The sequence below is a fragment of the Electrophorus electricus genome, chromosome 1, assembly GCF_041902795.1.
Source record: "Electrophorus electricus isolate QZ-2024a chromosome 1, ASM4190279v1, whole genome shotgun sequence".
Taxonomy (NCBI): Eukaryota; Metazoa; Chordata; class Actinopteri; order Gymnotiformes; family Gymnotidae; genus Electrophorus; species Electrophorus electricus.
This window is the reverse complement of record NC_137497.1, coordinates 42,477,100-42,500,885: the sequence shown is the minus strand read 5'-3', so window position 1 is coordinate 42,500,885 and position 23,786 is coordinate 42,477,100. Positions and strand designations below refer to the sequence as shown.

General features: G+C 41.6%; 1 protein-coding gene and 1 long non-coding RNA gene across 2 annotated transcripts; both read left to right on the top strand.

Moving 5' to 3' along the window:
- The first annotated feature begins 473 nt into the window (after window positions 1-473).
- Window positions 474-19,465, top strand: drd3 (dopamine receptor D3). The gene is made up of 7 exons (XM_081695539.1): window positions 474-761; window positions 3,719-3,831; window positions 9,812-9,948; window positions 11,713-11,906; window positions 15,703-15,768; window positions 16,531-16,888; window positions 19,019-19,465. Exons 1-7 carry the CDS (start codon window positions 474-476, stop codon window positions 19,213-19,215), a joined length of 1,353 nt encoding a protein of 450 aa, XP_081551665.1. The 3' UTR covers window positions 19,216-19,465.
- Window positions 19,466-20,555: 1,090 nt separating this feature from the next.
- LOC145648915 (uncharacterized) lies at window positions 20,556-23,018 on the top strand. Its single transcript, XR_014116520.1, has 3 exons — window positions 20,556-21,795; window positions 22,126-22,403; window positions 22,507-23,018. It is a non-coding gene; the product is annotated as an uncharacterized LOC145648915 (long non-coding RNA).
- The last annotated feature ends 768 nt before the right edge of the window (window positions 23,019-23,786 follow it).

Here is a 23,786-nt window from a genome sequence, read left to right as displayed (position 1 = left end):
TGTATATGGATGTCCTGGTTTAAAGTTACAATTTGTAGATTCATTTGGTGATCAGCCGTGCGCATTTTTTATAGGTAGTGTGGCGCGTTAGGAAACAAAGATGCGCTCTGCTTTCAGGAGATAAAATGCTAAGTTTGCAGCGGAGCAAAGCATTCTCTCTCTTTCTCTCTCTCTCTCTCTCTCTCTCTCTCTCTCTCTCTCTCTCTCTCTCTCTCTCTCTCATACATTCACTGAAAGTGTGTAAGGCTTGGTTTACCTAGCCTCAATATGCTTGTTAGATCATGGTGCTATGCAAAACCTGTCCATGACCTCGCTATAGTAAGGTCAGTATAAAGTAAGTCTTCACATTTACGCTTATTAATATATACAGGGTTTGATATCATACACTGGAAGCTGTAGACCTTACTAATGATTGGCAGTTTTTTTCAGCTCGTCAAACTATTGTGTCCATTCTTCTCAGGTCCCGCCCACACATGGCAATGTTTCACAGCGGTGAATGGCTGTGGAACGATTCTGAGGGATCTTTCAACACAGGGATAAATTCCAGCCTGGCTTCAGACCTCCACAAGGGCCTGCTGAACTATTATGCCATGCTTTATTCTCTGCTCATCCTGGCCATTGTATTCGGCAATGTTCTTGTGTGCCTGGCAGTGGTCCGAGAGAGGTCTCTCCAGACCACCACTAATTACCTTGTCGTGAGTCTGGCAGTGTCTGATCTGCTTGTGGCGTCTCTTGTCATGCCTTGGGCTGTTTACTTGGAGGTGAGTACATACAAGCCATACAGCACAGTGGGGGGAGCTTCTGTGAGATTATTTCTCTCCCAAAATCACTGTTTCATTTTAACAATGAATTTTTTCATTGGTATTATTATTACACGCAACTTCATTCACAATCTTATGATCTAGATGGTGCAGGGGTTGAATGAATTCTCCCTTCTGCCCCCTTTATAAACTACTGAGTTAGATCATGAAATAGAAATTCAAAGAATAGCCATGTTTTACACCACTGTTCATTTAGTATCTCAGAAGGATCAGACTTCCCTCCCACTCATCTACTCATCAGACACTGGGGGTTAAGTCAAACCCAGAAATAGAACTCTATGAATAAGAATGAAATTTTAGCTCATTAAGAGAGTATCACTTAAGGATGCAACAGCTATGTCACTGTCGAAGTGAACATTTACATGGCATTTAGGTGACACCTTTATCCAAAGCAACTTACACTTATGACTGAGTACAGCTTGCACAATCAAGGGTTAAGGGTCTTGCTCAGTGGCCCAACAGTGGCAACTTGGCAGTGGTGGGGCTTGAACCAGCAACCTACTGAATACTAGTTAAGTACCACAACCACTGAACTGATCAGTAAATTCACAGAAGAATCCAGAAGCCTGTTAGGCTCCTCAACACATGACACTGTCCACTTTGGCCAGACAGCCAGAGTATGTCCACCTGTTTGCACAGTTCAGGATATGTTCCTGCCTTTCTTAAACAGGCATATGTAGAGCTGATTTTAAAGAGAACTAACCTCGAGTTGTCAATTTGAGTTATTTTATGTCTATTTCTAAATGACCTTTTAATCTAAAATATTTTGCAAAAGGCTCTCGCAGTTCAATGCATGCAGCTTTTTGATGAGAATAGCACTCTGGAAAAATTCCAGTCTGGGTTTTGCCCAAAGCAAAGCACAGAGACAGCTCTCCTAAGAGTTTTAAATGACATTTTAATGCACCCTAACACTGGTGAAGTTTCAGTCTTAATTCTTTAAGACATTAGTTCAGCCTTTGATATGATTGAGCATAGTCTTTTAATAGAAAGGTTAAAACAGTGGGTGGGAATTACTGAGACAGCATTAAAGTGGTTTTATTCCTATTTAACAAGCAGGACAATTGTAGTGTCTGTTGATGATAGGAATACTGAAGACTCCGAGATGAAGACTGTCTCTGAGCAGTGGGGAGCCTGAAGGCTATATCTTGGGTCCATTTTTATTCTCTATTTATATGCTCCCTTTAGGCAATTTTATTCAAAGTTTTAATGGTTCATTTCATTTTTAGTTTTAGGGCACACATATATCTCTTTCTGTGAATCGAAAGGACATTGGCAGATTGTACAATCTTACCAATGCTCAAAACATTCTCAAATTCAACAAAGACAAAACAGAAGTCCTAATCATGGGTCCAGAGGACATATCCAGAAAGGGGCAGTTAGCTCTTGATGGATTAAAGGCTAAGCCCTTTGTGAGAAATCTGGGTGTGACTGTAATGAGGAGCGATCACGAGGTGGACGCATACACAGAGGAGGGTGAGATTTATTAAGGGCAAATCCACAATCAGAGTTGTTAGAACGGTCCAGGGTCAGTGAGCCAACATGGAGAGTCTGGGAATACATAGCACACAAACAAACAGAAGCACACGAAGACAAAAAAGGGAAGCTGTTTATAACAATAACACACACAACGATAAGAACTAACACTAAACAATAGCAACTACAAACAGGCAGAGAAAACAGGAGGCTTGAATTACGAACAGCTAGGAATAACACACAGAGGCTAGGAATCACAAATGGCAGCTTGGATTTAACACAATGATCAGCAAACACACAGGCAACAAGACAGGGTTTAAAAACATGTACTAATAAGGTTTAATAAGACACAGATGCAACCCATAAGGGGCAAACAAAACTAAACTAAGGAACAGAACCACAACAAGGAAGTAAAGCTAAACAAGAGAGAGGGAAACCATGGAGACAGGTATGCTAGGAGGGACCAACCATGAGAGTGACCTTTGACCCTCATCTCATTTCTACTATAGACATCAAGAGGATTCTTCAGTTTCTAAGTTTTTTAGAAACATTAGGAAAGTTAGAAATTTCCTGCCATTTCCAAACATTGAAAAAATGATTCATGCTTTTGTATCCACCCATGTGGACTACTGCAATACCTTGTTCATTTGTTTGAGTCAGAGTGAGGTGGCTTGGCTGCAGCTTGTTCAAAATGCTGTAGCCTGTCCTCTCTACAAAGCACAGGGAGCACTTTACACCAGTGCTGGCTGTTCTCCACTGGTTAATTGTAAGCTACAGAATCGATTTTAAAAATTTGCTTACTTACCAGACTTAGCATACATTACTGAGCTCTCATGTCCTCTTCAGATCAGGGGCTATTAGCTGTCCCCAGATCAGGGGATATTAGCTGTCCTCAGACTGGGGGCTATCAGCTGTCCCCAGATCAGGGGTTATTAGCTGTCCCCAGAGCAAAAGTAAAATTAAAGAGGGATCGGCCTTTACATCTTACACTTCGAAACTGTGGAATAATCAGGCTATGTTTTTTTTCTTTTAATTTAAAGATTTATTTCTGTTCTCCTGCTTTTAGTAGCTCTTGAACTATGTCAGTGTGTATTTTATGTGAGTATGTATTTTAGCATTTCTTGTGTGTCTCACTTTTTGAATATTGGATTGTATTATATTTTATTGTGTTGCATTTTATAGCACTTGTAAAGCACTTTGAGACTTGTTCTAGAAAAGTGATATACAAATAAAGATTTACTTACAGTGCTTCTCACTCACAAAGGATTGCTGGACATAGGAAGAGTCTAAATGGACAGAACAGTACTCACTTTGTCCCACTTCCCTTGACAATTATGTGGAAGGATTGGGGTAAATAGAAATATAGCATTTACAGATACGAGGTTTGAAAGCATGTTTAATGCTATCTCATCTCCTCTGCGCAGGTGGTTGGGGGCGCCTGGCTCTTCAGCCGTCTGTACTGCAACATCTTTGTGACTCTAGATGTGATGATGTGTACTGCGAGCATCCTCAATCTGTGTGCCATCAGCATCGACAGGTAATGCTGAAAATGTTTTTCAAAATTTTACCCAATCGAGCCAATATTCTACTGACTGGGATTCATGTTTAGAGTTTGAAGTAGCATGAATTTCTAGTGACACTTCTTGAGTGTGTTGGTTACATCTGAATTCCATGCATTTCCGTTTTGCCTTGCTGAATTCATTGAGCATATTCATTAGTATTTAATCAAAATATTGTGTAATGGGTGAGTGTGCAGGATGGAAGCCAAAACAAAAAAATGGACAGCCAAACAAAGCAGAACAATACCGAAACATATGGCGAATGCCACCACATGGGGGAAGATGCTGGGGAGGGATACCGTTACAGTACCCAATCCCCTTAATGCATGTGCATGGAGAGACACACAGTAGGCCCATGGCAGGGGTTATGTGCAATGGCAGCACAGTCCTGGGAGTGGGGTTCAGCCAAGCTGATGCCTCCTGCGAGCAGGGCATCTGGAGCGTGGAACTAAAGAAGCACAGCAGGTTAGATATGCTCCTGGGCACCCTCCCAGGCCCACTGTCCTGCCTACACAGAGGTTAGGGGCATGAACAGGTCAGCTCTCACTTCAAGAACCAACACCTTCTCAGTCCTCTGGGCAGGGGCTGCAGTAGACTCAGGCTCCGGATCTGGATTGCACTGGCTCCCCTTCCATGCTATTGGTGTGGAGAACTGGAGCAGGTCTCCTGGCTAGCTTTAGGGGCATTTTGTTACTGACATCCCTGGTGAGTTCTGGCGCAACCCATGCCTCCTGAGGGAGGTGTACCACACCTATGCTAGCTACTCTAACCTGGTCCATAGTCAAAATCCAACCAATTAGTCAAGCAGCCACTCCTCTGTAGACTCTCCAACTTTGAGAGGCAGGGACAGTCTGGATGGAACTGCATCTTTAGTTGGGTCGGTTATACTGTCTTGGCCGAGAAAGCAGGATGCTGGCGAAAGAGACAATTACAAGTTGCCTCTCTACATATGAAATGATGCTGATGAAACCTTAGCTTGGGGTTCCTCCCCACGCCAGGGTATGCATCCCCTTGTTAGGGTTAAGGTTAACCCTAACCCTAGTTTACATCATTTATCTTACCAGACACGCAGTTCTTGTTCTATTTATTATTAATGAACATTCAGCACATTCACTTTCAGCCAAAAGGCACTCGCTTCTCTTCTAATGAACAACATTGCAGAGGAAGTGTGCATCTGTGACTGTGTGTTTGCGCTTCCTGGATGCAACACACACCTGTAATAATGGGGCTACAGTGGTAATAATGTATTCAGTTCCTGCTGAGGGGTCAGGTGCATTGTTAACACCCTCACACACATGTGGCTGGTTTGAGAGTCTATTTTAGTTTGTTTTTTGTGAAATGATCAAGGAGAGAGGGAAGCACGAGTGCAAATAACTCAGTTATTTGCAAATGGCAAAGTTAGGATTGTCAAAGAAGCAGGCTGAATAAAACTTCACATCTTTTGGGTGTGAGGTGAAACGTGAAGCATTGCAGGGTGTCATGCGGGTTCAGACAGAGACAGCGATTAAGTTGAACGAAGGACAGGTGTGTGGTTATTGATTAATAGTCTGGTGATTGAGATCATTTGTGTGGCTGTGAAGAGGTGGGAAAGGGGATGGGCAGGTGTCTGTGTTGGGGGGGTTGGATGCCAACCACACCACGAGTTCTATGGTGGGATTGTGATAGAAAGAAATAGACATTTATAAGGTTTAAGAATATGTGTTTGCAACAGAGGTCAGTCTCCCTCTAAAGGAAATGAATATTAATGTTGAATTAATTGCCTCTTCTTTTTCACTTTCTGTATGTCTGTGGATAGAGATGGGAAGCAGAAGTAAATGGCTTGAGAAAGAGATCAGTTTCTATTAGTCTGGCCAAAACTCATCCCTCTTTGCTAATTGGAATTTCCTTTCTGTGGCTTGAGGAATTGTTATGTTAATGGGACTTGTGAAGGTTCCAAGCATGCAGTGTGGTCTGTTCTGCATTCAGCAGTGCATAACCCAAGACACTACTGTAGTAAATCATTCACAGTTGAGTGATTAATTAATTTCTAATAAAAAATATCAATTTTATTACAACATATGGCCTTGAAGAAAGTCCTCAAATTGGTAAAGTTTAATAAAAGCAAATATAAATTACATTTTTTCTTTATTACTAAGTTACCTAAAATACAGAATAATAAAATTATTCTTAAAATATAGTTTCCCAAGGATTTCAAGTATTGTTTTATTCCCTGTGGACTGTATATAAATGTAAAAAAAAAAACCATGCGCTTATTCAGATGTAACTCTGTGTAACGTGTGGTGGCCCGAGTGCCGAAGGGTGAGGGGCAGGACACACAGACTCCAGCGACGTGGACAAACATTTATTTATATATAACAGCATCGGCACTCACACGTATTACACACGATAAACACGAATACGTTTAATGACGAAAAGACCATTAACACGTCACATCCACAATGACCAACACTCTGCACACTTCGACACGGGTTTAAATACATATAAACAAACAAGGTGCAGGTGTGTGCAGGTGTGGCCACAAACAGATCCTCCCACTACGCGTGGCTGGCCAAACCACGTGACTTGCGGGAGGCGAGCGTTCCGTGACACTCTGATCATATTTAAACTTTGATCCTGTATTTTTATGGGGATAATTCCTTTAAAATGTACTAGTAATTTGATTACTGTTTTTTTTTCTTTAACTGTAATCTAATTAGTGCCTTCTTCTGTAACTGTGAAGCAAAAAACTGTTGGGTAAATATTCCACTATTACCCAACCATGCTCTAGATGCATGACCAAGTGTAAATAGGATTGCTCTCACCTGTCAGATAGATAGGAGTGGGGCTCATTGGCAATATGATAAAATGTATTAATCTACATGAATAATTCAAATAGTTAATAGGTCCCAAAGTATCCAATTTTGTCTACAAACAAGAAAAGTGAGCTTACGTGGCAGGCGAGCTGAAAACTGTAACTTTCAAATGCCCTAATGGAGTACACAAATCATGTTCTCACATTTCTGTCATTTTTCCCCCAACTTAATCTCAGATAATTCAGTCAATTTAACGTATTAGCTCCCCAGTTATGAATGGCAAAATGCAGTATAAGGCTCCTTCTTGTGTATATGAGGCTTTCTGCTGCATTACACAATGAGACAGCCTCTTTTGCCTCTCACCTCATCTGCCCCATAGCAAGGGGTGATACATAGCACAGCTGGGCCCCGAACCTTGGTGCTGCATTTTCACTCTGAATGACTGGGGAGACTTTGCTATTATTGTATCATATTTACACTTGAGAGAGCCACCGTGGGGCATCATTTTGGTTGTCAATCTTGAAACTTCATGCCTTCCTTATTAGTTTTATATAGTTAATGAATAATACATGTTAATGACTAAATATGCCTGGAGCATAAGAGGTAATTGAATACAAGTAAAGTGAACTGCAGTGGCCATTAGCACTGAGTTCGTTTGGGTATTTGGAATGGTGTCCAGTCCCAAGTCCTTAAACTGTATTATGCAGGCTATGGATTTTACAGACATTTTTAATATTTTACTTTCCATGGCCACCTGTGCATACCTGCGACTGTAATCCAGTATCTTTCACTTCAGTGGTTATAAAACAGGTAGCGTGGCTGGTAAAATCGTATATGTGCAGTAAAGCAGTACTAACTAATACTTGAGAAAAATTCTCCACCTGAGATGGTTTAATAAGGCACTGAATGAGACACCATGGATGATAGCTGACCAACAACCAATTGCCATACAGACATGTAGGAGGAAATGACAATTGGTCAGTCATAGCTTGTGGAGGGAACCATCCATTGTCATCAACCAGGCCCTGGACTGGAGCTCTCCAGGGAAACAAAAGAAGGGCCATCCAAAACAAGCTGGATGCATACCTTTTCTAAGGAGATGACATCATCGAATTTGACCTGGGAAGGAACAAAATGGATTGAGCCTGAGAGAAGTGGAGGGTGATGATGGAAGCCCTATACTCCTCAAGGAGTTGAAATGAAACGACGATGGTGCTGCATTACAGTACGGTGCGGTCCCACTTCCAGCTCAGAAAGAAAGCCTACATAGGGTAGTGAGGATTGCTGTAATGTTGACTGCCTGAAATCTGCCATTTTAAGACTGTCTTTATAAAGATCACTGGGAAATCTCGCATCTTTAAATTGTTTTTACTTCTTCCATCGCTGTCTATATCAGAACCACAGGATTTTTACCCTCAGGTTATTAGAGTGATAAACAATAAAATATATGCTAATGGTTCATCTGATAATATAATCCAATTTAATATTTAAACGATGCTCAACCGGTATAAAGGGGACTAAAGTGTGGCAGAAAATACATACCGTTCACTACCACCACCAGCCTGAACTTTTAATATGAGGAAGGATGGATCCATGCTTTCATGTTCTTTACAGCAAATTCTGACTCTACCATCCAAATGTTACAGCAGAAATTGAGACTCCTCAGGCCAGACAACATTTTTCAATATTTTATTGCCCAGTATTGGTGAGCCCATGCGAATTGTAGCTGACAGGAGTCTCACCCAATGTGGTCCTCTGCTGCTGTAGTTCATCTGCTTCAAGGTTTGACATATTGTGCACTCAGAGACGCTCTTCTGCATACCTTGGTTGAAATGAATGGTTACATATATGAGACCAGCCCATCTAGCATCAACAACCATGCCGCAGTCAATGTCACTTAAGATATGACCACCCACTGGAAGGGCAAGACAGGAATTTATACACTGAATGGCCACGTTATTAGCTATACCTGCCCTTTCACAATTGGTGCTTCCCTAGATGGAAATTAGACACATGACCATGTAATGCAGTATAAAACCAGGTGAGCAAGTTTTCCATGGTTCAGTTTGTGTGAATGCACATTAGAATGGGAAAATTGAGTGATTTCATCTGAGGCATTATCATCAGTGCTGGCTGGAGCCAGTATGTAAAAAACTGCCTATCTGGAGGAGTTTTCTCATGCAACGGTGTTGAGACTGTACTGGTGCTCCAACTAATATGTCCAAACAACAACTTCTTGTTCCTTAGCACAGATGGGCTACATCTGCAGATGACCAGTTTGAGTGCTATTGCTATCTATGGGAAACAGAAAAGACAGACTTCAGTGAGCAAAAGAGTGCAAAAACTGGATCACTGAGCAGTGGAAAAACATCACCTGGTCAGATGAATCTCCATATTGCTGTTGCACCATGTTGGTGGGAGGGTCAGAATCTGGCCCAAGCAACATGAATCAATGAGCCATTTCTGTCAGGTGTCAACATTTCAGTAAGTGGAGTAATGATGTGGGGAATGCTTTCTTGGCATGCTCTGGATCCTCTGACACCTGTGGCTGGACGTTTGGACAATAGGGCTTACCCAAGCATTGTGGCAGTCCAAGTTCATCCCTTCATGACAGCTGTTTATCCTATGACAGAAGGACTCTTTCAGTAGGATAATGCACCATGCCACAAGAGTTGTATCATTGTGGGTTGGTTCCAGCAACATGACAGTGAGTTATTTTATACTTACTTACCTTTCACTGTGCCCAGATCTTAATCCTGCATCTCTGGGCCAAGCTAGAATGGTTTCAGAGCATGTCAGTACCTCCATCTAATAACTGCGAGAAGCTATCATGTCTACATGGGCCAAGATTCCTGCAGACTGATTGCAACACATAATTAAATCTATGCCACAATTAATTGCTGAGGTTCTAAAGGCCACAGGAGGGCCAACAAGTTCTAATATACATTTTTCAAGAACAGGTTGCTGTTTTATATATGGGTATTATGTTTATAGGTTTATGCTTAATTGTATATTTATGTGTAGTGCTTTATGTACAGAGAGAGGCCTGTGAATAAGCTTTTCATTGTTTGTTAACGTTTGTGTTTGAGTCACTTGACAAAAAATAAAGTGAAAAAGTTTAACTACTCTTACCTTTCCAAGTAGATGACATGTCTCTTCCTTATAGGTACACAGCCGTGGTGATGCCTGTATTGTACAACACCACTCAGAGCTCTCGTAAAAGAGTGTCGGTTATGATTGCCACTGTATGGATCCTGGCCTTTGCGGTCTCCTGCCCCCTATTGTTTGGTTTCAATACCACAGGTAAACACTCATGGCATCTGTTACTACTTCTCATAATGGTGGTTAGGAGTGGTATAAATCTCTGATCTCGCAGTTATTCGATTCAATTCTGATTCTTTAGGAAACAGTTCTGTGTATCATGAGATCTCCCCAGAATTTGAGTTAATTCGATTTGGTTATTTTGCTAAGATTCATAATTATTTTAAATTCTGATGCTGCCAGACAATGTTAGCTTGAAACTGCCATACACCGCTTGAAACTTCCACACACTGCTCTGGTTACTAAGGAACCTGGAACCTGGTTACTAAGAAACCTAGTAACTATGCAAGGACAAATCATGAACAAATAGCAGCATCATGAATGAATATAGAAACATCATAAATAAATATAGTAATATTGCATTATGCTTCATTGAACAGTCAGTGAACAATCATGAGAAGGAATAATTTGTTCCTCTAATAGTTATATTGAACGATTATACAGAATGATTGTATATAGTGGCAACCTGGAAGGGGACAAATAATGAAATACTACATACTGTTCATGTTAATGACTCATGACAATGTGCTAAGGTATCAGAAGTTACTGTTTGTTTCTCAATGACGCTCCATCCATTACATATGACTCTGTGGCATGATCTATCACTTTACAATAAGGACGCCAATACTCTTAACTAATGAAGAGGTATTATACACTATTCCAGTTAATGATTCATGAAGAAATCCTGAGATCTAGTGATCAATCAACCCAAGATTATATAATTAACACTTCACCAACCATTGATAGTTTGTTCCCATATGAAACACATACTGGTTGTCAAACATGTAACCTAACCATATATTTTGTGATATGGACTAATGCCTGTGTGTTATGGGTGAATGATAATTTTCACTATTTGATGATTTGTATATAAGTCCTGACTCTTACTGTCTAAAATCACCTTGCCCAATGACTAGGGGGATAAAGTCTCATAGTCATTCACTAGTGAAGCATAGAGTAACATTAGTTTCTAGAAGTAACTATATTTGTTCATGATGTTTCTATATTTGTTTATAATTTTTCTATATTTGTTCATGATGCTGCTATATTTGTTCATGATGTTGCTATGTTTGTTCATTTGTCCTTGCATAGTTGCTAGGTTTCTAAGGAACTGTATTAAAAAGTAATGAATATACATACATCCCAAATCTCTGTGTGGGTGGGTATGTGTGTCTGCCTCTTCAATCTTCAGACAGCAGTGTTGATATAAATAGTATCAGAAATAAAGATTTCTGACATTTCATCAGAGCCTGATAAAGTTTTGTATGTGTGCAAAACAAATGCTCAAGCCAATTAATTTATGCAATCAGTTAACAGAGTTCGCCTCACAAGGAGATGTAACAGGCAGTATCATACAAAAATAAACATTCCAGGAATAATGTAGAATCTTTCTAATGTTCTCAGTGGATTACTCCTGATCCACCTACTCTAAAGGTTTGATGGTGACAAGTTACAAAAATCTTTAATTATGTCACCATAGAAACGAGCTAATACAGTCATGAATTCCAAAGATCTGTGCATGTGAGGATGCCGATAACATGTTAAAGCACAGACAACTTCATTACCTATGCTCCACTTATCACATCATAAGGGTTTGATGTTTAGAAGACCATAGAAAAATGAGCTGACAGTTTCTCATAATGTCTCATATGAGTTACGGTTGAACAGTCTTTGAGTCTCTGTGTATGTGTAATGTAGTTATACATGTTGAATAAAGGTTTTGGTCATGTGGTGTGTGTGTTGCAGATGATCCGTTGGTGTGTTCCATTTCAAACCCGGATTTTGTCATCTACTCGTCAGTGGTGTCGTTCTACCTGCCCTTCATGGTGACGCTGCTGGTCTACATCCGCATCTACATCTTCCTCAGACGGAGGAGGAAGAGGATAATGTTCCGCCAGGCCAGTGGCCAGATACAGCCAGGGCCTGCACCACCACCTACAGTAAGAGCAGTGCAAACAGAGTGTGCGCGCACACACACACACACACACACACACACACACACACACACACACACACACACACACACACGAGAACATTCACACACACATGCAGACACATACACATATGCAAATGTGTATAATCACACATACACACACAGACACACACATATGTGTGCATTCACATACACATGCAGATACACAAACACACACACACACACACACACACACACACACACACACATATATATATGTATATATAAATAGTATACTATATCTAATACTATAGTAAACTATATCTAATACTATATCTAATATATATATATATTAGATATAGTATATGAGTAGAGTGCTGTTCTTATGGACACATGGTCAAAATAAACAGGCATCAGTGTAGTGGTCTTACAGTGTGTGAGTGACACAGGACTCAAACAGTCACTGCTGGTGTTTGGTAGTGTTCAGTTCACATATGGCTCAGGGATAGAACTGTTCTTAAATCTGCTTGCCCGTGAAGTGTTGGACCTGAAACGTCTCCCAGAGGCCAACAGATCAAGTAGGGGATGTTCTGAGTTGTGTTGGGTCTTTGAGTATGCTGGCTGCTTTGCTGAGGCAGCGAGAGATGAAATGGTCCTCCAAGGAGGGCAGTGAGCAGCCAATGATTTTCTGGTCAGTGGCAATGACCCTCTGAATAGCTCTTCTGTCTGCTGCTGAGCAATCGGCTCCCCACACCGAGATGCAATACGGGAGAAGGATACCAGCAGCTTCTCTTGTAGCAGCATTTGCTGAGGAGTCTCAGGAAATAGAGTGTTTTCTGTGTTTTCTTGACTATTTCGGTGGTGTTGGTGGTCCAGGAGAGAGCTTCCACAATGTGCATTCCCAGAAACCTGAAAGCAGGGACTCTTTCTACACTGTCCCCATTGATGTAGAGTGGGTCAGTGTCTACACTGTGTTTGCTGAAGTCGATGATGAGTTCTTTTGTTTTTGAAGAGTTGAGGATGAGGCTGTTCTTAGCGCACCACTTTGCTAGGCCTTGGACTTCATCACTGTAGTATAATCTGCTCCTTAGAGTCCTACCACGGTCATATCATCCGCAAACCCGATGATGTTGTTAATGGGATGTGTGTGGATGCAGTCATAGGTGTAGAGGATATAGAGAGGAGGGTTCAGCACGCAGCCCTGTGGTGCCCCCATGCTAAGCGTCAGAGAGGAGGAGAGGTGAGTGCCTATTTTAACAGTCTGAGGACATTTGGTTCTTTATCCAGAGGCAGATGGGTTGTGAGATTCACAGGTCAGTGAGTTTAGTGACTAATCTGCCTGGTATGACCGTGTTAAAAGCAGAGCTGAAATCTATAAAGAGCATCCTCACATAGTTCCCCTGGTGTTCAAGGCCAGAGAGTGCAGTGTGAAGAGTGGTGGCAATAGCATCCTCTGTGACCTTTTTGCTCTCTAGGCAAACTGGGTGGATCGAATGTGGGTGGGAGGCTGGCTTTGATGTGCTGTAGGACCAGCCTCTCAAAGCACTTCATAATGAGTGGAGTGAGTGAGTACTGTATGATAATCATTGAGGCTACTGATAGCTATCTTTTTTGGCAGTAGAATGATTGTGGCAGACTTCAGGCAGGCAGGGTGGGATGATGGATTTAGACAGGGACAGGTCACTTCACAAAATCTTTGTGAAGATTTCTCATAGCCGGTCTACACATTCCTTCAGCGCCCTTCCTATCACGCCTCAGAGCCGGCAGGTTTCCTTGGGACTACTGCTCTGAGTGCACGTCTCATCTCATGTTCCTGTATAGTGGGAAAGTGGCTGTTAATTGGTGGTGGTAGCATATAGTGGGCAAAGAAAGAGTTAAGTTCCTCTGCCCTCGAGGTGTTTCCAACTGTGCTCCTGTGGTTGCTGGTCACGTAGTTGTCGGTGTTGGATGTCCTGCCACACCAGCGTGAGTCGTCGTTGGTGAATAGATCCTCAGTCTTCCTCTTGTGGGCTACTTTTGCCTCCCCGATGCCCTTCTTCAAGTTGGCTCTAGGAGTACTGTATTGGTCCCTGTTACCGGAACTGAAGGCAGTGTCTCAGGCCTTGAGGAGAGTTTTGACCTCCTTTGTCATCTAGGGCTTCAGATTGGTATACACCCAGATGTGTGTATTGACAGTGACGTTGTCAACACAGTTTTGTCTAGAGTACCGATGTGTACACCTCCAAGTCTTCTTCCTTAAAGATATCCCAGTTTGACCTCTCAAACCTGTCCTGGAGCTGTAATGAAGTACTTTCAGATTATGCTTTAAGAGTTGTTATGGTGGAACGAGCTTTTCTCTTGATTTCTCTATGATTTTGGTATTGGTGCAGCAGTTGTTATGTACGTAGATGCACACACCTCTCCCTTGCTCTTACTTTGTTTCTATCCCGGCGAATTGCTGTGCGGCCTGCTAGCTCAGTGGCTACATCTGGGATGTACACAGTGAATGTAGCTGTGTCTCTGTTATCAAGAAAATTGTTTTCCGTGAGTTTGTTTGTTTTCTGTGAGATCAGTAGCTGTGTATATATATATATATATATATAACATTTTCTAAGCCTAAGATGGGCACATAAACCTTTTGCCTATTTAGAGTTACTGTAGTGTTTGACTGTGTCCTGCAAACATCATCCTTTCATTACAATACAAAAGAACACAAGATATTAATAACAGAATCTCACATCCATTAGGTTTAGTGTGGGTTCCAACACTGCATCCAACTTAATGATTCAAACCACTTTGTTAGAGATAGATCTTGGATCACACCCCATATAGGTGTTATATTCCTCACCTTTGAAAAAGCACTGGATACATTTGCTTTTCTTAGGAGGCATTACTGGACAGCATGACTGTGGGATAGTGCTTGGTTGTTTGCTCAATCACTGGACTGGATTTCCATATTATAGCCTTTGTTTGAATGTCAAGCCTTTCAAAGTGTCCCAGCCAAGCCATTATGGTGCTAGAATTTTATTGCATGGTTAGGCTTCATTTAAATGCATTAATATATGATATGCAGAGAAATAGCTTTTTAAGATGTGCTGAGAGTTTTTCCTTCTTTCAAAAAGCTATTATATTCAGCAAGGAGAGCTTAGCTCCTGATTGGCACAGTTGCAATTGCCATAGTCTGACAGCATGGTGCACATGACCTCTGAGAACTTTAGGACAGTAAATACAAAAGCCATAGGAGAAGGAGTGTCATGATACAGAATAACCAGAATCTCTTTGATTAATTGGACATCTTTCTGAACAAGGTGCCAGTTTTCGCACTGTTCAGTCTGCCGTCGATCTTGTTGGACAGAACGTCAGAAGTGCCATAAATGCCATAAACTTCCCTGTACAAATGAACTTGCTTACAGATATTTAATTGGCTTGTCAGAAAACTGTGTAAACTTGGATAATTCATCTTATCACCTGTGAGAGATAGATTAGCATGTAGAGACCTGCAACCTTTTATAAATATCTATAACCTGAATGGGGAGTAAATTTCAGTACAATGAAAATACACAGGGTTACTGCACCCAGTATCCACAATTCTGTGCATGCTTGTGACCCATGTGCCAGTGAGGGATTAAGCTTAGGAAAGAAACCTTTCATATCAACCAGTCTTGATGATAAACACTGTTGACAGCAGGAAACTAGGTTCTTCTCTCTCTCGCTTCTTCTCTCTCTCTTTCTCATCCCAGTTTCTTGTATCATGCCACTATAGCTCTTTTCTATACCTCTCTTTTCTATACCTCTCTCTCTCAATATCTGCATCTGACCCTTTGTCTTTGATTTGTTTTGTGCAGGAGACTTGTTTGCAGGAGGAGACTCATAAAGAGAGACACGATCTGTCTCCCATCCAGCTCAATGTGGTAAATATGTGCATAACTGTGAGATTGCAGTTTTTATCCAAATTTATGTTATACCAAATTGGAGTGTGTAACTGACTCCTTCAGTGCAGAGGCTCAGGTTAGTGTTCCTGGCAGTCTAGACCTGTGAGTGTTTTCTCTCACTGTACTGCTGTAATTGCAGCCATAGGGAAAGCTGCGAAAGCTGCAGAAGCCCTGGCACACCTCGGCTCTCCACACTGCCTCTGGCTGCTCTCCTCGTACTCGTCACGTAAATTTCCACAGATTACTTCAAAGAGTGGCTTGCTTTAATAGGGCACTGGGCAAGGCACTTATTCAAGTTTTCAAAGATCAAGATGTAGCTGTTTGGGATCAGGGGTGTGTGAGGACCAGAGGCACTTGGAGAGAGGACTTGTAATATCTTGTATGGAGATAATGAAGGGATGAGTCAGGTCTGGGCACATGTCTGCCTGCAAAAGCTGACCTGACCTTGTCCAAAACAAAAACACCAGCACATATACAGTGGCAAACTGGTGGGAGGAGGCCGCAAAGGTCTAGCTGTTGAGGGTGGAAAACGATGAGATGATGAGATTAAAGACTGTTATAAAGAGAGTGTAGGAATACTGTCAGGAATACTGAAGCAGTACTGGGTCCCACGTGTCTCCATCATTTGAAAGTTTCATGTAAAACTGTGTTACTTTGAGAATAACTTGATGAATACTCCACTCATTACGTTATTGTTAAAGTCGTTCTCTCATATCTCCTGTATCTTTGATATTTGATTAGGAGAGCACAGAGAGGGTGATTCGTCCCAAGCTTCTACCTGCCTGCCTGCGTCGAAAACGCCCTCGGACCATGCCTGCCGAGAACTCCCTGCTGCCCCCAGTGGACATGCAGAACTACTGTAGCATAAGCCAGGCCTCCTTTGTCCGCACCGAACAGGAACCCAACCGGGAGGAAGAAGAGGGACAGGAGGAAGGCCAGGTGACCCTGAGGAGTTGTGAAGTGAAGGAGCTGTCTAATGGACGCACGCACACCACTCTCCAGCAAGCCCCTCGAGGGCCTCAGCGGGTCACCCCAGCACGTCACAGGAGCATGCACTCCAGGGAGAAGAAAGCTACACAAATGCTGGCTATTGTACTGGGTGAGTAATGCTCTGCCACAATTCCCAGTTCCTTCCCTGAACTGATTTATTAGGAGGTTTCGCAAAACAGGAGCCCAGTTGGGAGGAAGAGGAGGGACAGGAGGAAGGCCAAGGGATGTGGAATTCATGTCCAAGCAAGGAGCAAGGGATGTGGAATTCAGACTTAATGAGATAGTACCTTCTCTAACAACTCATGGAGGACATGCAATACTACTGATCACTATCATTCTGGCACCTAAAAAAGTGATGTGATGATGAGAAGAGCATATTCTGGAGTCCCAGCTCTAGAGTCCCAGCTCTAGAGTCCCATCTCTAGAATCTCTAAAGTGGGAGCCCTGCAGCCTTCCAAAGCTGCTGTCAGCACAAATTCACACAATTAGCATCATATCTCACCATCTGCTACAGCACATTGTTGGAAGGTCGAAGCGCTCTGAGGTTGATGGTTGATGGTGATGGCAATGTGAGGTGTTTGCCTAAGTGGGGAACGAATAAAACATGCTACCTCAGCTCAAAGCTGATTGGTCAAGTTGTTCTTGTGACCAAGCCCTTAAGATAAGTTTCTGGATATTTTACAGTTTTTTACAATCATTTTCACATTTGTTTCAGTACCATGTGCACTTTTTCGAAATCCTTCACACAGTGTGCTTTTGAAACACACACCTCAGCACATCAGTTAACCTTTGGTGCTCAATTCACTTCAATCACCAAAACATGTTTCATCCAAAGGTGACTCATGCTGCCATAACTATAACAAATGCTTTCTCCCCCAACACTGCTTGGTCACTCATTGTACAATTAACTTTAAAACACAACCAACTTGTAACATTTCTAAATAAGCATGTGTTTCCCTTTCCTCGATTTTTGCATTCACAAATATTTCAAGCCAGCTAAAGAAATTTTTGCTCTGTTGGCATACCTCTCACAATAGATATCATGAATGTGTTACATAAATTTACAGTAAACTGTAATGAATGTTTTTCTGTATCAACAACCCAGAATAACAATATTTATCATCTAATATAAAAGTATTCACAGTTTTCTTCAGGAGGTTTACTGTATTTTCCAATTTGTTCTCACAGTACAATATACTGTAGTTCAGAAAAGAAAAAATATATACAATCAATAACAAATACAGTACTGTGATAGCAAATTAATATTTTCACTATATACAGTAATTCACACATATTTGTCTGCCTCTCAGTTTCAGAAGTCCACTGTTGGCCTGGGCCATCCATCCTGTCATCCTGCATTTAGAGTTAAATCAATATCACACCCAATATATGGTAACAGGGCACAAACAAAAATCGTCTGCGGAGGACTTTAACTGAAATGACAGCCAGGTGTTTGAGCAGTACATGTTCTACAGTAACAGTGGAAATATCTCTTCAGTGACAACAACAACTATATTTTCTCTATATAGTACACTTGCACATTTCAATGCAAGTACGACAACTTTTGTACTGAGAGTAACAAGCTTGCAAACAAAAAAACTGATGCAACTTTCTGCTAAATTCAGAATAATTGGTCTTACATATTTCAAGAGTATATTTTCATCTGACTGTTAAAATGCAACACATTACCAGCCACAGTGTTCAGAATTTTGTTGGGTTTTGAACTGAAAGTTAACTGTTTTGAACAGAGTATTTAAATATCTGCAAATGTAGTTGTACAGACTTTTGCTGGTGGTGGAAGAAGTGGTTATTGAATGCCTTTTGTATCAAAGCAATGCAAAAGTATAGACAGTTTAGTTTGCATAACATATTGATATGGTGAATGTGTTAGGAGTTTTGAAAAAGTGGACATGGTATTGAGACAAGTGTAAAAATGATTGTAAAAAACTAACTAGCTCAGAGTACAATTTTTTCAAGCATTACTTAAAAGAGCAGTTGCTGGACATCTAATCTTTATATTAAGGGCTTTATATATGTTACATGTTAATGAAGGCTATATGTTTGTTTAATGTTTTAATTACGAGTTCATAACCAATCTACCTATGTGTTCACGTATGCATATGTGTGTGTGAGCATGTGTGTGTGTGCATGTGTGTGCACATGTGCATATGTGCGTGTGTGTGTGTGTGTGTGTGTGTGTGTGTGTGTGTGTGTGTGTGTGTGTGTGTGTGTCCTCCAGGGGTCTTTCTCATCTGCTGGCTACCCTTCTTCGTGACTCACATCTTGAACACTCACTGCAGAAAATGTCACATACCCGCTGAGCTCTACAGCGCCTTCACCTGGCTGGGCTACGTCAACAGCGCCCTGAACCCCATCATTTACACCACCTTCAACATTGAGTTTCGCCGCGCCTTCATCAGGATCCTTACATGTTGAATTCTGACGGAACTACAAAAAGGAACCCGAGAAATCTTTATGCCAGGCTGCAAGGGCATCCTCCATACCATCTCATGCACTTTATTATCAGTGAACCTTGAACTGGGAAGTAGAGAGGGCTTCAACTCGGTGATGGCAGAAGGCGATGGAGGATAAGCCCTCTTAACCTCCAAATGGCAGAACTGTGGAGTAATGACTGAAAGGAAAAGCACTAGCATGGATGTGACTACACAAAGCTGTGGTGATCCTGACACTGCTGAGCTGAGCAGCTGCTCTCGTTTCTGGCCTCTGGAGTCCCTCATCTGCACTTGGCATGTGACTGGTGGGCAGGACATGAGACAGGAGCAGGGACATCTATGGGGCAGGATGAAAGATCAGAGACTTAATCTTGGATGCTAGCTTCCCCTAGAGGTGAGGAGCCCTAAGACTGTGGAGACAAGGGACAGATAAGGTCATTACATCTGGAACACATTTGCGTTATTGTGAATGAAATTCCAATTGGTATCTGCATTAGCTCAGCTCTCGTAAATGTGGAATACAAATGCACAAGAAGAATTCCTTTAAACAAAGAGGAGAGCAAAAAAAGAACATTCTGGCCAAGAGTAGGAGATAATTCCTCAGTGACAGGTGGGGCTGAGCGTGCACATCGCTGACCGACAGAAAGCATTAAGAGAGAAAGAGAGCAGAGTTTGCGGATTTTCAGAAAGCCTTTACTGAGGGGCTCCGCTGGAAACAAGGTGGATGAAGATTGATGTGGCGGGGGGGTGGAATGTGTGCCATGCTTGAGTGTATTTTGAACAGCCTGCCTTGTCTCGCCACACTTGGGGAAACTCTGTGTGCATATCCGATTTCAGCGGTTCAGTAGGAAGGACAGTGTGAGTGATAGTAGCTGGCTTGCTCCCCAATTGCCAGCCCAGGGCGAATGACACCTAATGGATTCACTCTGACACTTCCTACTGTCCTGTTCAGTCACTTCCTCCCTTCATGAGACAATGAGGTTCTGTCAGAGAGATCTTAGCACTCACAGGAAGGATGTCTATATAAAGTAGCGTGTGTGAGTGTGTATGTGCTTCCCTACCTATGTGACTTTAAGACCCGATGAAGGCAGATGCTAATGGAGGAGGGTTGACCTACTAGAGACGGAGAGATAAAAAAATGTTAAAATCCCAGATCAGTTCACTCCGGCTGTTTGTACACAAAACGGCATGCAAGATGCTGAGCGCGCGTGCGCGCACACACACACACACACACACACACACACACACACACACACACACACACACAACACTGCAAACAGGAGACATAACATTCACACATACACACTAAATCTGAAAATCCTGGAAATGACCCAATGAAATAGAGATATTTACACATCCATGGAAAATCTGTACTCCAAACCATTAATTGGTCCATAGGGATTCGGGATAAATGTTGTAATTTGCAATGTATTTAACACAAGGACATGCCTTATTTAAAAAAATGCAAGCACACATAATTAATTTTTTAAATGATTACAACAGAATATCTAACTGCATGTAACTGTGGATGTGTCCTAGTGTGAGTGTATATGTGTGAGAGAAGGAAATGGGTTGAGTGCATTCCTCCAGTGATAGTGGATAGTGGTTGGATATAATGAACGCTTGATGTGGCTGAGAGAGGCATAGAACAGAGGATCCCTAAGACTATTACCAAGCAGTACTGTTCATGCAAGCGCACTTGATCCCTATTCCCTAATCCCTATTCCATGCTTTCTGTTCCCTGTTTCCTGTTGGCTAATCCCTGTTCCAAGTTCCTTACTATCTGTTCCCTACTCCCTGATCCTTGCTTCCTGTTCACTAATCCCTGTTTCATGTTCCCTACTCCATTCTCTATTCTGTGCTCCCTAATCCGCACCCCTTGTTCATTGTTCCCTACTTCCAGTGATATTGTTTGATTGTACGCAAACATGAACATGTTTCTACTGGTTGCATATACAGTTATTAGGTTCAAGTGTATAATTCTTCTAATGGAATTTCAAACATTGTATCTGTGTGCTTGGATTAAAGTTTTTTCTATGATTGTTTACACACCTAAATTAAAAAATAACAGTTAGTGAAACCTTACACTCAAGAAGCTAAACCTAAAGACATTTCTCTAAACCTAAAGACATTTCTCTACACCTAAAGACATTTCTCTACATTAGCCACAGAAATCTAACGTGATCTCACGTCCTTGCCATGTCAAGGCACCACCTCCAGAAATGTGAACCAACTGGTAAAACAAGTACGTCAGATGTACAGACACCTAGGCGCTTAATTGTAAACTCACCAATCAGGTGTATGCACTATGAAAAGGCAATGGATGAGTTTACCTGCCTTCAGTAAAAAATGGAAGACAGCTTTGCAGGAAGAGGAAGAGGTAGCGTGAGGATGAGAGGGGATGCCTATGGAGGAAGAGGTATAGACATGGAGGAGGACATGGACCAAAAAGACAAAAAACAAACTTGTGAGATGGCATTCGAGCAACATGGACAGAGAGCTCAGCCCAGGCTCAGCGGATAGACTATTCCAACAGTATTCGGACATTTCGACTAGAGCACAGGTGATAACTATTCTCTACCGTCTACAGTAAAATAACTACAATTTATTCCTACAACAGTATTTTTTGGCAGCCATTCACTGCATTCTATGGTTGAAACAAACAATAGCAGAACCCTTTTTGGTGCTATATAGAAACATATACATTACATTCTCTATAAGTCTGTTTAACTATTTCACCATGCCAAGAACCATTTAAGTATACAAATGGTATTTTGAGCTGCCATGGGTCTATATATAGTCATCACCCTCACTAAAGGACCCTTGAAAAAAAGTTTTTAAGAGTGTACACTCTCCTGTGACATTTTACATGTATTTTGATTGGTCTACATAGGATTGAGAGCTGAGAACATCAAGGAGGAAAGATCCCGTATTGTCAGAGGATCAAGAGAGCGCTATCATAAACATGGTTTTGCCCAGTAATGCAATACGCCTCAGAGAAATTCTAACCAGCGTCCTAACAATGAGCGCATAGTTTTTAATAAAGTCCATCAGGACTCTCTATCAACGTGGGAGAATCTAAAAAAAACAACATCACATGCAGGTGAAGCAACTGTACCATTTGAAAGAAATTCTCAGAAAATAATAGACACGCAGCCTGATTATATGGAGGTAAGTACCGTAATGTACACTTCAGTATTGTGCACTGAACACAGAACCTTTTTACATGTAATCTTTTAGTAGGCTGAAATACACGTTGTCCACTTTTTCCAAGTGGTTAACAAACGGATGCTGATGCAGTCCAGCGTGTACTCATCTTTATAGATGAGGCTGGGTTTAACCTAACAAAAGTAAGAAGAAGAGGGAGAAACATCTCTGGCTACAGAGCTAACATGATGGTAACATCGCATTGTGGCTGTGATCACACAAAACGGGGTCCTGCATCGTCATGCCATCTTAGGTCCTTACAACATGGCCCACCTGCTCACATTTCTAGACAGGCTACATAAGAACTGGGTGAGAAGCAGACGAGATGCATTGTTGACATTGGGATACATTGTTATTCTTCCTTCACTGTCTTGTGAGAGAGGACATAGCCTGTGATGTGGACACATCCAGATAGGCGAAGAGGTGATTAGCTTCTTTTTTTAATTCATGCTTTCTTTTTTGTCTCCACAAATGTGTTTATTTATGCTTAGAATATGTTCTGCTCTGAAATCCAGTGCAAAATACAACCTTTAAAAATGCATATTGACTGATGTTAAAATGTGGAGAGGAATAAAAATGTGTCAGTGTGCAGTGCTGGTCCTGTGTGTTGTGTTTGGTTATTTATGTGCATTACTCTAACAGTACCTTTGAATAAAATAAACCCCAGACTATATAATTTGAAAAGCAGAAATGTTAAAGGTCTTTTAGTCTGAGTACAGCAATGTGTAACTTGTTCAACCAGATTCAGAATGTATGAACCCTGTGTGTGCCATACGGTGACAAAATTGGGATTTTATACATTGTTTAGTTTTGAATGACCTTAGGTGTACTATTGCTTTTGTGTGTGGCTGTGTGAAATGTGTTAGTATTTGGACAAAATGAGCCCCATTTTCAAAATCGTACTTAAACAAAAATAACTGTAAGAAAGTGAGTTTGGATTCAAAATGTGAGTCTGGTCAGAATGAATGCTGATTGTGTGTGTGTGTGTGATGAAGTTCCCCAGCATTGGTAGCTGTGCCCATCCAGGATTTGCAATGTTCAGCAGTATAGCAGGCACAGGATCACAAATTGTGAGCACAGGAACCCAAATCATGGGCACTCAGCTGTTATTGCATCAACAGTGTGAGCACATTGTGCTATAGGCCAATTGGTATGGAAATGTGGCGTATGTACTGGTAGGTATGCAAATGTTTCTGTGGTTATTGTGTACCATGAATGTCTGTAGCCTGCATGCTGCCTCTTTCATGTCGAGGGACACGCATTCACAGGTTTCATTCTCCACCACACCATCCCAGACCAGATCCTGATCTTCCTAGCACTCTGCCAGTCTTATAAGAATGAGAAAGT

What these genes read in the sequence shown, in the direction of transcription:
- drd3 (XM_081695539.1), top strand. Translation starts at nt 474, where the DNA reads ATGGCAATGTTTCACAGCGGTGAATGGCTGTGGAACGATTCTGAGGGA. An exon ending in TGTGCCATCAGCATCGACAG is followed by an intron (nt 3,832 to 9,811) that starts GTAATGCTGAAA and finishes TCTTCCTTATAG; the next exon opens with GTACACAGCCGTGGTGATGC. An exon ending in GGCCTGCACCACCACCTACA is followed by an intron (nt 11,907 to 15,702) that starts GTAAGAGCAGTG and finishes TGTTTTGTGCAG; the next exon opens with GAGACTTGTTTGCAGGAGGA.